This window comes from Trachymyrmex cornetzi, unplaced genomic scaffold (assembly GCF_001594075.2).
Source record: "Trachymyrmex cornetzi isolate Tcor2-1 unplaced genomic scaffold, Tcor1.1 scaffold9, whole genome shotgun sequence".
NCBI lineage: Eukaryota > Metazoa > Arthropoda > Insecta > Hymenoptera > Formicidae > Trachymyrmex > Trachymyrmex cornetzi.
The window spans coordinates 157,360-169,661 of NW_017300244.1; the positions used below are offsets into that span (position 1 = coordinate 157,360).

Genomic DNA, 12,302 nt, shown 5'->3' on the forward strand with positions numbered 1-12,302 from the left:
TATATATTATATATACATATAATATACATATTTTTTTACGAATACGTTAAATATTTTTGATATTCTAAAATACATTGACTTTAATTGTCCTCAAATTTGTTACTAAAAAATCTATTTAGTACATTTTCGAAAATTTATGCAGATTATTAAATTTACTAGTATACCGTCAGAATGTAACGAGTTTTACTTAAAATTTGCATATCAATAGTTTTATAATTATTTTATTATTAAAATAATCGATTAAGCGCTTTCAACGTCAACTATTTCAGATTATAATACATGCAAATAATTCTTGTAACTTACGTGTGCATACAAACGAGACGTTGCAGTTTGACAAAGTTGGTTTGTAAAACGAATGTAAATTGATGCAAATTGCAAAACTCATTTGCACTCTTTTATTCACTTATTCACTTTTACATGATTCGAGATATAGTGTTGAGTGACTTTAATGCACGTTACGAGATCTTCATATTACTATAAATATTTCGGCATCAAACAGCAGTTGCGATTGGCAGGCTTCTATCCTTGTACCGAGATGCCCCGCTCTGTTTTGTTAGAATAACCAAAATATCCGCGATGCAGTCTTGAGGTGTTCTCCTGGACAGTTGCACTCACTCTAAGTCGTAGTCACGCTGCAGGCAGCGGATCGACTTGGAGATCGTTTTGCGCTGATGCGCCGTGTTCCGTCAAGTATTGACGGCTTGCCTGACAAACAGGTACTCCGAGAATTGTTGACCTTCTACGCCGCCGCCGTTGCTTGCCACCACCCGGAAACCGGCATTCAGCAATCTGGTGATCGCCTGAACGGAGTTCAATTTGCAATAGCCGTTTAGTGGAAACCGTATGACATGACGGGCATCCTGTTGGTGCCAAGCAACGCCGGATCGCGCATCGATCACCGCCTGTGTCGTTTCCGGAAACACCTCGTCCAGCAGCGCCCGTCCTCCTGACAGCATCACCCGCTCGCCCAGATCCGGGCTCACGTGCAACGCTACGCACTCGTAGCTGCAGTTGCCATCATTGCCGCGCATTTTCTCAGAATCACGATTGCAAGGCGCGGTAGTGCAGGCAGTGCCGCGACCACCGAGCTGACCAGAGGGCGGGGGACTTGGCGAAGTTGTGGTCATTGTTGTTGAACCGTTCTTTATGCGTTCCTTCTTCATCTGCTCCAATTGCCTGCACATAGCTGAAATAAAAAAAAAATGCGAATTACATTCGAGGAGAATGTTTTAACGCGACAAAATGATCTTGTTTTGAAAAGTAGTGCTAGTTTGCGATATTGATAATTAGATCGTGGGAGTTCAGGAGATTTCGTCTCTATTGATAATATTATAGTCTCCTTTGGTTATACATGGGTTTAATAAATTATTAAAGTGTTTGAGGAAATTTTGCACGTAAAATGTGATTTTTCTCCAAACGCGAAATATACATACTGATTAGTGTCCCGAGGGAGTATATTTTATTATTTCATTTTTTAAGTACTCAGAATTCTGTATTATTCCAGCAATCGAGTAAACAACTATACTTTAGAGTTTGTTATTATTATTCCATTATAGCTGAGCATTGCATAGACAGTTCGGAAGTCGGTCAAGAGAATTAGAAGAGAAATGATACATCGTTATATCGCGACTTATATTAAAAATGAAAGGCAAATTCATCATCTTTGTTTTATTGTGCGATTGAAACCGTGGTTTCCGTATCTTTCTCGTACGTAAACAATTCAATTACGGGTGTTAAAGTAAAAAAAGCACAAGAAATGAAATTAAAGAAATTTACGCGCAATATCGAAGTATCGTGCTTCCTCCAGCAGCAAATCTAGGTCGGCAAAGTTGTCGGGTATCAGCAGCCGGGAATTTCGCATAAAATTCAATATGTGCCGGAACATGCCGCCATCTCTATCGATGAAATAGTGTTGTTTTAGCGAGTCCAAAACGATGGGGATGCTGCCGTTAAACAATTTTGCTAGCCTGGATTCCGGGTATCTGGAAAAAAAATCACAAGATTTTTTTTTTAAATAAGATTGTCATGTGTGAAAGTTGTAACTTTTATAACTTATAAGCATTAATCAGTGATTGAAAGTGCGTATGAGAAAATTTCGAGAAAGTATTATCGCGTTTGATTCATGAGACTTCAACTTCGAAATTGTTACGTGACTGATGCATACGTAATCATAATTGACATTATTTATAAAAATTGATCTGATATGCGAAGTTAAGAGTTCGATGTATACGGATTGCATATTTAATGTCATGAAAATTACACTTTCTATCAACTAACAGCTAACTAAGTGTTGGGCAGGTGCTGACACTTTGGTCACCTGCCAAAACACCGCTTCAGGTAGCTGCGTGCTGCTTTTCGCGATTGATGGTTGCGTACAAGCAGCTGTTCATTTAATAAATTCCGACTTGACGCACTGACTGAGTTAAGTTTGAGCAGTAAGTTATAGTTATTATGAGAGCTCGAGAAGTGAATCATGATAACGTTATCTTAAATAAATTGATTAAACGCCTTCTTGAATCAAAAATATATACATATTCAGATTTTAAGAAATAAATATTCAGATTTTTTAAAGTAAATATTTTTAAAAAATCTGAATATGTGAAATATTTGAAAAATATGAATTGAATATCGTGGGATATTCGAAAAGTAGGAATTGAATATCTTCGTGGATAAAAACGCAAATGTAGGACAAAAATGATATTTCCAATCAGAAAAAAATTCAATCATTAATAAAATCCATTAACCGATCATTTATCGACAGGTTTCAATTTAATTCAGTTTAATTAAAAAAGTCGTTCATTATTGAAAGAAAACAACGAAATAGAAAATAAATATAGAGAAGAATTGAATCGGGAATTTGTTACGCGTGAACGAGGACAGAACGGTAGGATCGTAAAGACAGCATAAGATACGCGGATGAAATCTACTTTAGCAGATATGCAGATGCACGTGTGTGTATACTTCTCGAAGTAGCAAGTCCGTGCACCGTATGTATCACTTTTTCCGGCTTCTTTAGAAAGTGCCCGTGACATTTTCGAACGCGTTTCACAACATGTTCGCGAATGCTGCATCGTTCAAAGTAGGCTGCAGCTAATCTTCTTACTACATCTTTGCGCTCTACCGTTGCCGTTACGATATCCCTTCCGTGCTTCGCAATTACATCTCCAAGATAATAAGAATAATGTAACGTTTCGTTACGCATTTAATATCGCTATAAATTAAAGCTACGAAATTATAGAAAAGGGAGGCTCTGACAAGGAAATATTTTAATTCTTATTCTTTTTTATAGGGAGATGAATTTAATTAAGTGTCTTACGGATTTGATTATTAGCAACGATATGGAAAATCATAATTGTACTTTTCCGAGGAAAAACGTGTTTTAGGTATATTTCTGATCTCCCCCCCCCCTTATGTGTAATTTTCTTAAATGAACATCTAATTTAGTTCTTATGTCAATTTAATAATGAGAAATTGTTTTGTCTTATAATATTTCACTTTATTAATTTCGCCTGGATTTTTTTAGCGCTCATTATTCTAACATTAATGATGAAAAATGATAAACTTCCTATTTCTTTGATAATATTTGATATAATTTTTATATAAAGTTAAAATTCTCGATGTGCAAAAATTCGAAAAATCGTGGATTGTCCGATATATCCTGTTGTTTGTAGCGAAGGTTAATAATGCCATGACCTCGTAAACGAATCACACTTATGGAATCCGTGTCAATCAGCTTCACGGCGTTTGTTCGCATGTGTTCTCGGACGTGCCGTGAGCGATGCCGTGTTCTGCATGCACCGCCGAAGGTCGTTGTAATTTAGCATATAATAGACGAATGATCTGGGAAAAGGACGAGATGGAAGAAGAGAAACGGGACGGGGGGGACGTAATAGGGAAAAGGACGGTTGGAAGAAGGCACGGTTGACTCTAAGGACCGCGATGCGACGAGAGAGGGAGAATCGGCTCTCCTCTCCGTGTATCTCGTCGTTGTGCGTTATGGCACAACGAGGGGGAAATACCGAGGTAGGTACCTGGTACCCCCTCAGGCCGGTTCCCATACCTTCCATGGCGATAACATATAATAACGACGGCCTCATGGAGCCTGTGGGCGATCTGACTTCAGCGAGGAAGAGAGAAAACACCGCGGGGTAGATACAAAGGTATATACATATATACATATATAGAGTCTCTCTCTCTCTCTCTCACTCACTCATTCCCTCTTTTCATCCTTCGCCCTTTTTCTTTCTCTTTCTCTCCCATGATCTCGCTTTCTATCGACTTCCCACTGATACTTTGGTGTAAGAGGATAGAGAGAGAATCGCTGTTAGAATGGGGAAATGAAAATCGCTGGATTTTACCTCAAAGCGTGCGCGAAATTTTATACGGTATAGTTAATTTTCTATAGAATATCGAAGCGAGTTATTGTAAGGGAAACTTCACTCTTCCTCGGTGAACAAATCCCTTCTCTTTCTTCGCTGCAATTGCCGCGGGTAAATTAAAATTCACACTGTAATTTCGGCCAGTGAAGACGTGAAAATGGTATACTCTCTATTTAAATGAATATTATTATATCTCTTTTTTTCTTTCATCTATTATGCGAGACAATTTCCGAACATTTTTTTGTATTAGATTGAAACATTTTAAATGCAATAATGAACGTTATAGGAAATTCTTAAGTCGAGACAATCAAAAATATCAATTTATATAAACTTCTCTCTATACAGAATTAATTTACTTTCGATTTTCAAAATCCTTTAACTTTGTGTTTTATTTTCTCAACAAAAATGTAACAAGTATGCTCATAAAAATGAAAACGGACGGAATAACTTGCATTAAGAAGCAGAAAACAAGAGAGAAAGTGCGAAAATGATACCGTCAAGAGAAGCGAGAACAAGATATGTGCGCTCGTAGGCCAAGGGCCATCGTTGTTTGTGGAGGTTTGAACGACTGAAGAGGGGTGATAGCGGGGGAGGAAACGGTACCGGGGGCGGAGGACGAGCACCGTGATTACCCGCGGCGATTTCTTGGGCCCACCGACCAACCGAGGTCCGATCCCGGGTCAGATCCGTTCGCTATGGGAAAACGCTAAACGATCGGCTCACATCACTCAGATTCCGCTCTGCTTTCGATGTGTACAGAATATGTTCAAAGTCGAGTGCATTTTATTAGTTATTCCTTGACAAATGTCGAATTGAATTTTCCTCAAAGATTCGTCGCGAGATTTAATTTTGGAGACTTATTAAACCACGGTAAATTAATTACGTAGGGGAGACTGGGTAATCAAAAGTAACATGAATAAGTTGTAACACTTACATAAAAAAACGTTATAAACAAAATACAAAAGCGTAAGAAAGAAATAGAAGTTTATAATATATTTATTACAAACTTCTGTCTTCCTTACACTTGCATATTTTGTGTTTATAACATTTTTTTATGTAAGTGTTACAACTTACCTGTGTTACTTTTGACCCCAGTCTCCCCTAAAACTATAGAAAAATAAGAAGATATTTCTGATAAGTATTTAATAAAATGAATTTTATTTTAACAAAATTTTAATGTAATATATGAAGATTTTTAATTAACAATTAAGAACTTTGATTTAGAGATAAAATATTTATCCTTGTTATCGCTTAATTATCTGAGCTTTTTTAGTGACTAAAAAGATTGTTGCATATAAAAGTGTTTTTACTAGTTTGAAATCTTGCGCAATAAATCGTACTTTATGAACGAAAATAAGGATAAGCGAATGCGCTCATGTGTGGCTGACGCATATATGGAGATACGTGTGAGCTCGAGAACGAGACGAGCGGCATCCGCCGAGACATTCCGTTATATCCCACTAAATTGCACGTGTCCGACTAGAGGGCGAGGAAATGACGACTTGGTACTTCACCATGGGATACCCTCGAGGCCTTGTACAGCCTTCTCAACCGGCAGGATGATCGACGATGTTTTAGGGATTATGTGATACCGGAAGCGTGGACTAATGATCGACTATTACGTCATTCCTGTAAACGCTTGGTAGAAAATGCGATACGCAACGATTAATCTTTCGCAAGGCACGTGGAGTCCGCCTTAGGAGTCCGATATGGTTACATTACGAACTAAGGATTGTACATGATGATTAAAAAAGTAATTATGGATTTCATAATTGAAATTCAATTAGTAAAGTGATTCATTCAGAAATCATGATGTTATCTATACTTAAATTTAAATACATTTTTGTTATAAAATTTTCAAAGAACTTTAAAAGATTACAACGTTGGGAATAATATTTTATCGATTAATTACTTAATATTAAATTGTTCTTTAAATAAATAATTATTGGAGGATGTGTTTTGTAAAAATATTATTTCGATTGCAGGATGATCGCTCTAAAATAATTTACTAAGATTTAATTTAAACAACTGACAGATTGATTAAGCGATAAATCCAAGCAATACAATTACGTTCAAAATACATTTAAATAAACGTTAGAAATTGTGTAATAAACGTATAAACTGAAAAATAAATGTTTAAAATTTGATACGTTTTTAAATTATTTAATAAACGTTATTAAAACATTTATAAGACATTTGTAACGTCTATTAAATGTTTTATACTAGTTTAAAATAACGTTTATATGAGACACTTCGACGGTTTAATAAAAGTATATTTAACGTTATATAATAACGTCCATTTATACAGCATAAAACCGTTTTGGATAAATGTTTTTTAAACTTGAATTGTCTGCTTGGAAAAGTAATAATGTAAGAAAACATAAATAATATAATCACAGCATAGAAGCAAAATAACGTTAATAAATTTTTGAACGCGTGTAATATACAGTGCAAGAATTGCTTTTTCTGTTTCAAAAATGAAATTATACATATTTTTACATATTAAGTAAAAACAAGTTGATGAATATCGCGTTTTCGGTATACAAACCTGCGGTTATCGCATAAATAGACATTTACTAATTAACATCGTGCTAGGTTGGTGGGTTGTTACGGGATAATAAACGTTTGGCGTTATTTTGAAATTACCGATTATACACCGACGATTGAACTAAATTAATCAGTGGCATGAATTTATTATTCGTGTGCATTATATTGACCTGTTTACTTCATCTATAACGTCGTATAAACGAGGCACCTAAATATGCACAGTCTAATAGAAACTGTTCTATCCATTGCGTTTATTAATGCAAATGAATCACGAATATTTAATCACTTATACCGCGTTTTAGAATATATGTGTATTATATACTTAACCAACATTCTACACCCCTTAATTAATCGGAATTTTTTTTCTCTTGGTGACAGAAGATCGAAATCAACTTGAGGAAATGTTAGTCGCTTCGCTTACGATAAACGTAAAAGAAAAATAAATTCTTCATTATCTAAGAACATCAAATGTAATCTTATTGTACGGAAAGCGTTATTGATGCCTTTCCATTTGAAATGATCTTTTAGATGATTTATTTGCTATAACAATAATATAACTAAAGAGTTATCATTTTTACTTGCTCGCAAAAAAGAAACGGAAACATAAAGAAAAAAACATACTTTAAAAGTATATGTTTGTATGTCTCTATTATTAGTTATTACATCAAAATTACAAAATCTTAATATAATGATTCAAAATATTCAAATTGATTTTTTAGCAAATTTTGTTTTTGAGCCTGTCGTTGTAACAAATGAGCGATATTTAATATATACATATATATGTTATACATACGTATGTAGGACCAATTTTTTAAATGGGAAGGCATCAATGATATCTTCTAGGCGTTCAAAATTTAACGATTCAAATTGAATCTGTCGTTCAGAATCATGATATTGACATCACATATCAAGATCAAGGTCTTTGGAGGTTGTTCCTCTTATTTTCATTTTTAATATAAAAATAAGAATAAGAGTAATAACCTCAAAGGCTTTGATCTTGATATATAATGTCAAGATCATGACTCTGAACGACATTTAGAAGGTTTTAACCATCAATTGGACATCTTATAGATATTAATGCTAATATGATGTCGGTATAGTATTATAATCTTTAAGCCTTATAACTCAAAAAGTGTTTAACGAAATAATATTTTGTTATAGTATTTTAAAGAACTCTCGAGATAAACTATAAGAATATGGAATAAAAAAATAAGGGTTTCTCAGTTTAAAAAAAATCGATTTTACCTGACCCTGGCGACGCCACTTAAGATTAAACTGATAAAATCAGTAAATGATCAGTAAATAGATCTTTTTAAACCTAACAACTTTTGTCCGAAACATTTTTCTAAAAATGCGTGCTTTCCAAGATATTTCGCTGACTTTTGTTCATTGTGTACTTGTTTTCCGGGACTTTTGTTGAATTTTGTTCATTATATACGTTAATGTTAGACATCTCTTATAATTGTTCAACCATTTCGAGTTTCCTTAGAATGACTGGTGGATTATTACTTTAGTTCGATGTCTTCCGGCAATCATTTCGCATCGTACTTATTATTGTTATCTTCTTGTCGCATGATTCTAGAGCACATCGTTAGCCAGCTGGCGTATAAGCATCAGCACGAACAGCGCTAGAAATCTTAAATGTAAACTGCGTCAATATTAAATGACAGCGATGATGTAGCTGCTGTAAATCAGTTACTGAGTAATATATCACGGTGAAATATATGGTCTCTTGTGAAACAATTTTAATATCGTTTTAATGCGAGGGAAAGCTCCGATCGATGCGCTTATTCCGTTGTGAGGATAATTAAATGCATTCTAATGGGTAAGCAATGTGACGCGATGATTGTCAAACGTAAAACAGAATTGCATAATATAGAGGTTGCAAATCTGATGGTAGTGCATGATTTTTGGTGATGCTGATGATATTTCATTATCGATGTACAAAACGAATAAGCGGAAACTCGTGTGTCATTTCGTTAATTAAATATATGATTTATTTGAACGGAAAGAATGATGGTAGTCACGTAAATCGTAAAGCCTATTTTAGATATTGTATAATTCATGATTAAATTTGGGACAAAATTCTATTTATAATATTGCGTGTTGTGTAACATCGAAAGCATTTGAAGAAATAAAATACACATATAATATAGAAAATATGTGTAGATATATCAGCGATATACATATTTTCTATAATATATATATGTATTTTACTTCTTCAAATGTTTTCTATGTTATATGACACGCAATATTACACAGTAAAAAAAAAAATGTTAATTTTAACATTTTTTACATGTCCCAGGAGATCCACTCTAAATTTTAAGTTAAAGTAACTCATTCGTCTTGTGTTATTTATTAACGAACTAGTAATGTTAAATAATTGACGCAATACTTTACATTTATATTTGTTATTTTGACTTTAAGGGTGATTTAAAACTAACATATAAAATAAGTAGAGTACATAGAAGAGTAGTTGCAGTAACTCGTAAGAAAATGTTAATAAAACATTTTTGTTCGTATAATGTAAATGAAAACATTCTTAGATGTTAAATTGACTTTGAGATATATAGATTAATTGAAACAATTGTGTTAAACACTCAAAACAATATTCCATTTTTAATTGACATACGCAATTGTTAAGTTAGAAAGGTGACATGAATCTAACACATCAAAATGTTACAAAAATAATAACATATCAGTTGTATGTTTATTTTACATTGAAGTAATAATCAAAATGTGGTAACACAAGAAAAATTCTACATATGGACGTACGATTTTTTACTGTGTATAGATAGAATTCTGTTCTGAATTTCTGTCTGAAATTAGTCGCGAATTATAAATCATCTAAAGTGGACTTGCGATTCGAAAAACTGATTATAAATAGAATTAGCACAAATAGAAAAAAATTAGAACATGTTTAAACTAATTTTTTTTGCTAGAAACACGTTGTCGAATGATACCGTTGTTATCGTGTTGATATATGTTTGCGCGATATTCTCATTTGCGACGCACGACGCAGCCGAGCCAGTATCGGCTGATACTTTCGACAAAGCAATAAGGTCACGTCGTGTAATGAGGGAGGAAGGTGCAATGAAGTGTGACGACGGAGATGATGGAGCGGGGCGGGCAAGTTGTCGATTTTATGTGATATTCATTTTGCACTCTTGCTGGTTGCTCGATACGTCGGCGACACTTATCCTGTCGACATTTTCACAGATTAAATCACGGGAGTGTTCGCGATGCGCGTCGTAACGGTTCATAGAAAACGGACCTGCGCTCCACTAACTCGACTAACGATAATCCATGCATCGCGTGTAAATTTGCCTATCGCATACTGTTGTTAGTTTTAGCTCAGTTTAGTTGCCTGCCGATCTAACTATTTTCGAACTATTTCGTTACAGGATAGCTATTACGTCAATAATGATCTGTCATCGTTAAATGAGCATTGATTATATGACGAAATTAATATAACTATCTTTTTCCATTCAGAAATTATTATAATGCTACTGTTTGTTTTGGAATTCTTTTTCATTATTACTTTTTGAAGAATATAAAATTATTTGCTAACTCTTATTTGGATCTTTAAAAAAAAAAACAGTACGGAATTCTTAAATTTAAAAGTTTATCTGTAAAAACAAATTTTTGAATAAGAAAAAATCATATAATAATATCTCTTAAATTACATTAATAATATGTATATATTGAAGGTAATAAAGAAATATTTTAAAGCAAAAGTAATATTATAATAATTTCTGTAGTAATGAAACATGTGGATTATATTAATTTTGTCATCATATAATTAATTCATTTTAACTTTAACATACTCTTTACATACAATTTTAAGATAAATTAAAATTTTTTTGTAATGTTCTTTACTTTGCATTTGTTTTTTTACTTGAATTGTTTGATAAGAAGTTTGACGATATCAGTAGGAGCGAATACAAATACCTATATCCATCACGATTTTCTCGCTCATTCATTATGGATAGTCTCGATAGAAACATCTTCGCAGCAAGTCAGAACTCATTGCCTATTCAGTTAACGAGACGAACGATAAGACCACCTGTCAATTATGATCAGCTTTCTCACGAACGCATCTATCGCGATTTACTGATGCTGTACTTACGTATACTGTAGTCTGACGTCGTGCACTCGTGATCTCCTTGTGAAAGGAACGATTTTCCTCGCCACTAAGCGCGCTGGATATTCACTCGCGTCGAAGATAGCGTATTAAGCTCACGTAACAAGCATTACTCGAAACGAAGATCATGAGGTTGCGGTGACATTTAGCAATTTAGATACTATGTCTAGTAGCCATTAAATCGTTGCCGTTTATATCAATTTAAAATCTAATCTATTATGTACAAGTGAAACGTATAACATTATTAAATTTAAATAATTTAACGATTATTAATTTATTCTTCTTGAAAAGATGGAGAAGAACGATTAAAAGAAAGAGAAGAATAGATAGCAGAAAATTTAATGTTATGAGTAATACATAATACTCGCACTGATCATTAAAGTCTAATTATGTCCATATATGATTTTAATTTAATTGTACGTTTGTATTATTAGATTTTACTCTTAGTGTCAGAGATTTATTTTATACCAGTCGGAATCATGCGGAGCATAATACTCTTAGATTTTTCTTGCCAGGGCAAAGAGGATATCTGCGGGGTGATACTTCGAGGAGATTAAAACCCTCTCTATAAGCAAAGCGCAGTTGTGCTTTCACGTTACGTCTCTTTTATGCATAAAGTGCACGGGCATACCGCAAATAGCCTTTGGACACTGCCGGGCACGGTAACGGTGTGCCTGATTGCGGACGATATGTTCTCAGAGATATTGCCCAGTACGAACATCCTGGAGCGTTGTCGATGGTCACGTTTCCGCGATCCGGACATCACGCTCCCTTTCTACTCTCTCACTCGCTAGAATTTCTTCATGCTGTTTAAAAGTCACACTCTGTGCTTTCGCGGAAGGCTCGAAAGATATCCGTTCCTGATATATAACTCACTCGATTCATCATTGTCTTCTTTTTGTTATGACGCCGACGGAAAATATTTTCCTGAATATGTACACGGAAAGAATAATTCTGTGCTGAAGCCTAAAAATTTAGCTGCATATCTAAATAATTTTGTTACATTATCGAAATAATTATATAGGAATTTCCAACATAATGAGTAATGCAGCAAAAAGTTGTAACATTCTAGCAACCAATTTGAGCGTCCTACTTATTTTGATAATCTAAGACTCGATCAACGTTACTTTGACTTTTATTAGGTGTTAAACTTAATTCCTGCCATTTTTCGTCTCCAAAATTGATTTGTTTCGAAGGGAAGATGAATGAATACCTTAATCAAAGTAATTTCC

At 34.2% G+C, this 12,302-nt stretch overlaps 1 protein-coding gene across 1 annotated transcript in view; it reads right to left on the minus strand.

Annotated features, from left to right (window-relative positions):
* Positions 1 to 234: 234 nt before the first annotated feature.
* twz (BTB/POZ domain-containing protein twz) overlaps positions 235 to 12,302 on the minus strand; it is a 28,027-nt gene continuing 15,959 nt past the window's right edge. Inside the window, exons 4-5 of the mRNA XM_018520279.1 lie at positions 1,777 to 1,982; positions 235 to 1,186 (exon numbers count right to left, since the gene is read on the minus strand). Coding sequence (XP_018375781.1) covers positions 687 to 1,186; positions 1,777 to 1,982 — 706 coding nt within the window. The 3' untranslated portion in view covers positions 235 to 686. The remainder of the gene's footprint in view (positions 1,187 to 1,776; positions 1,983 to 12,302) is intronic.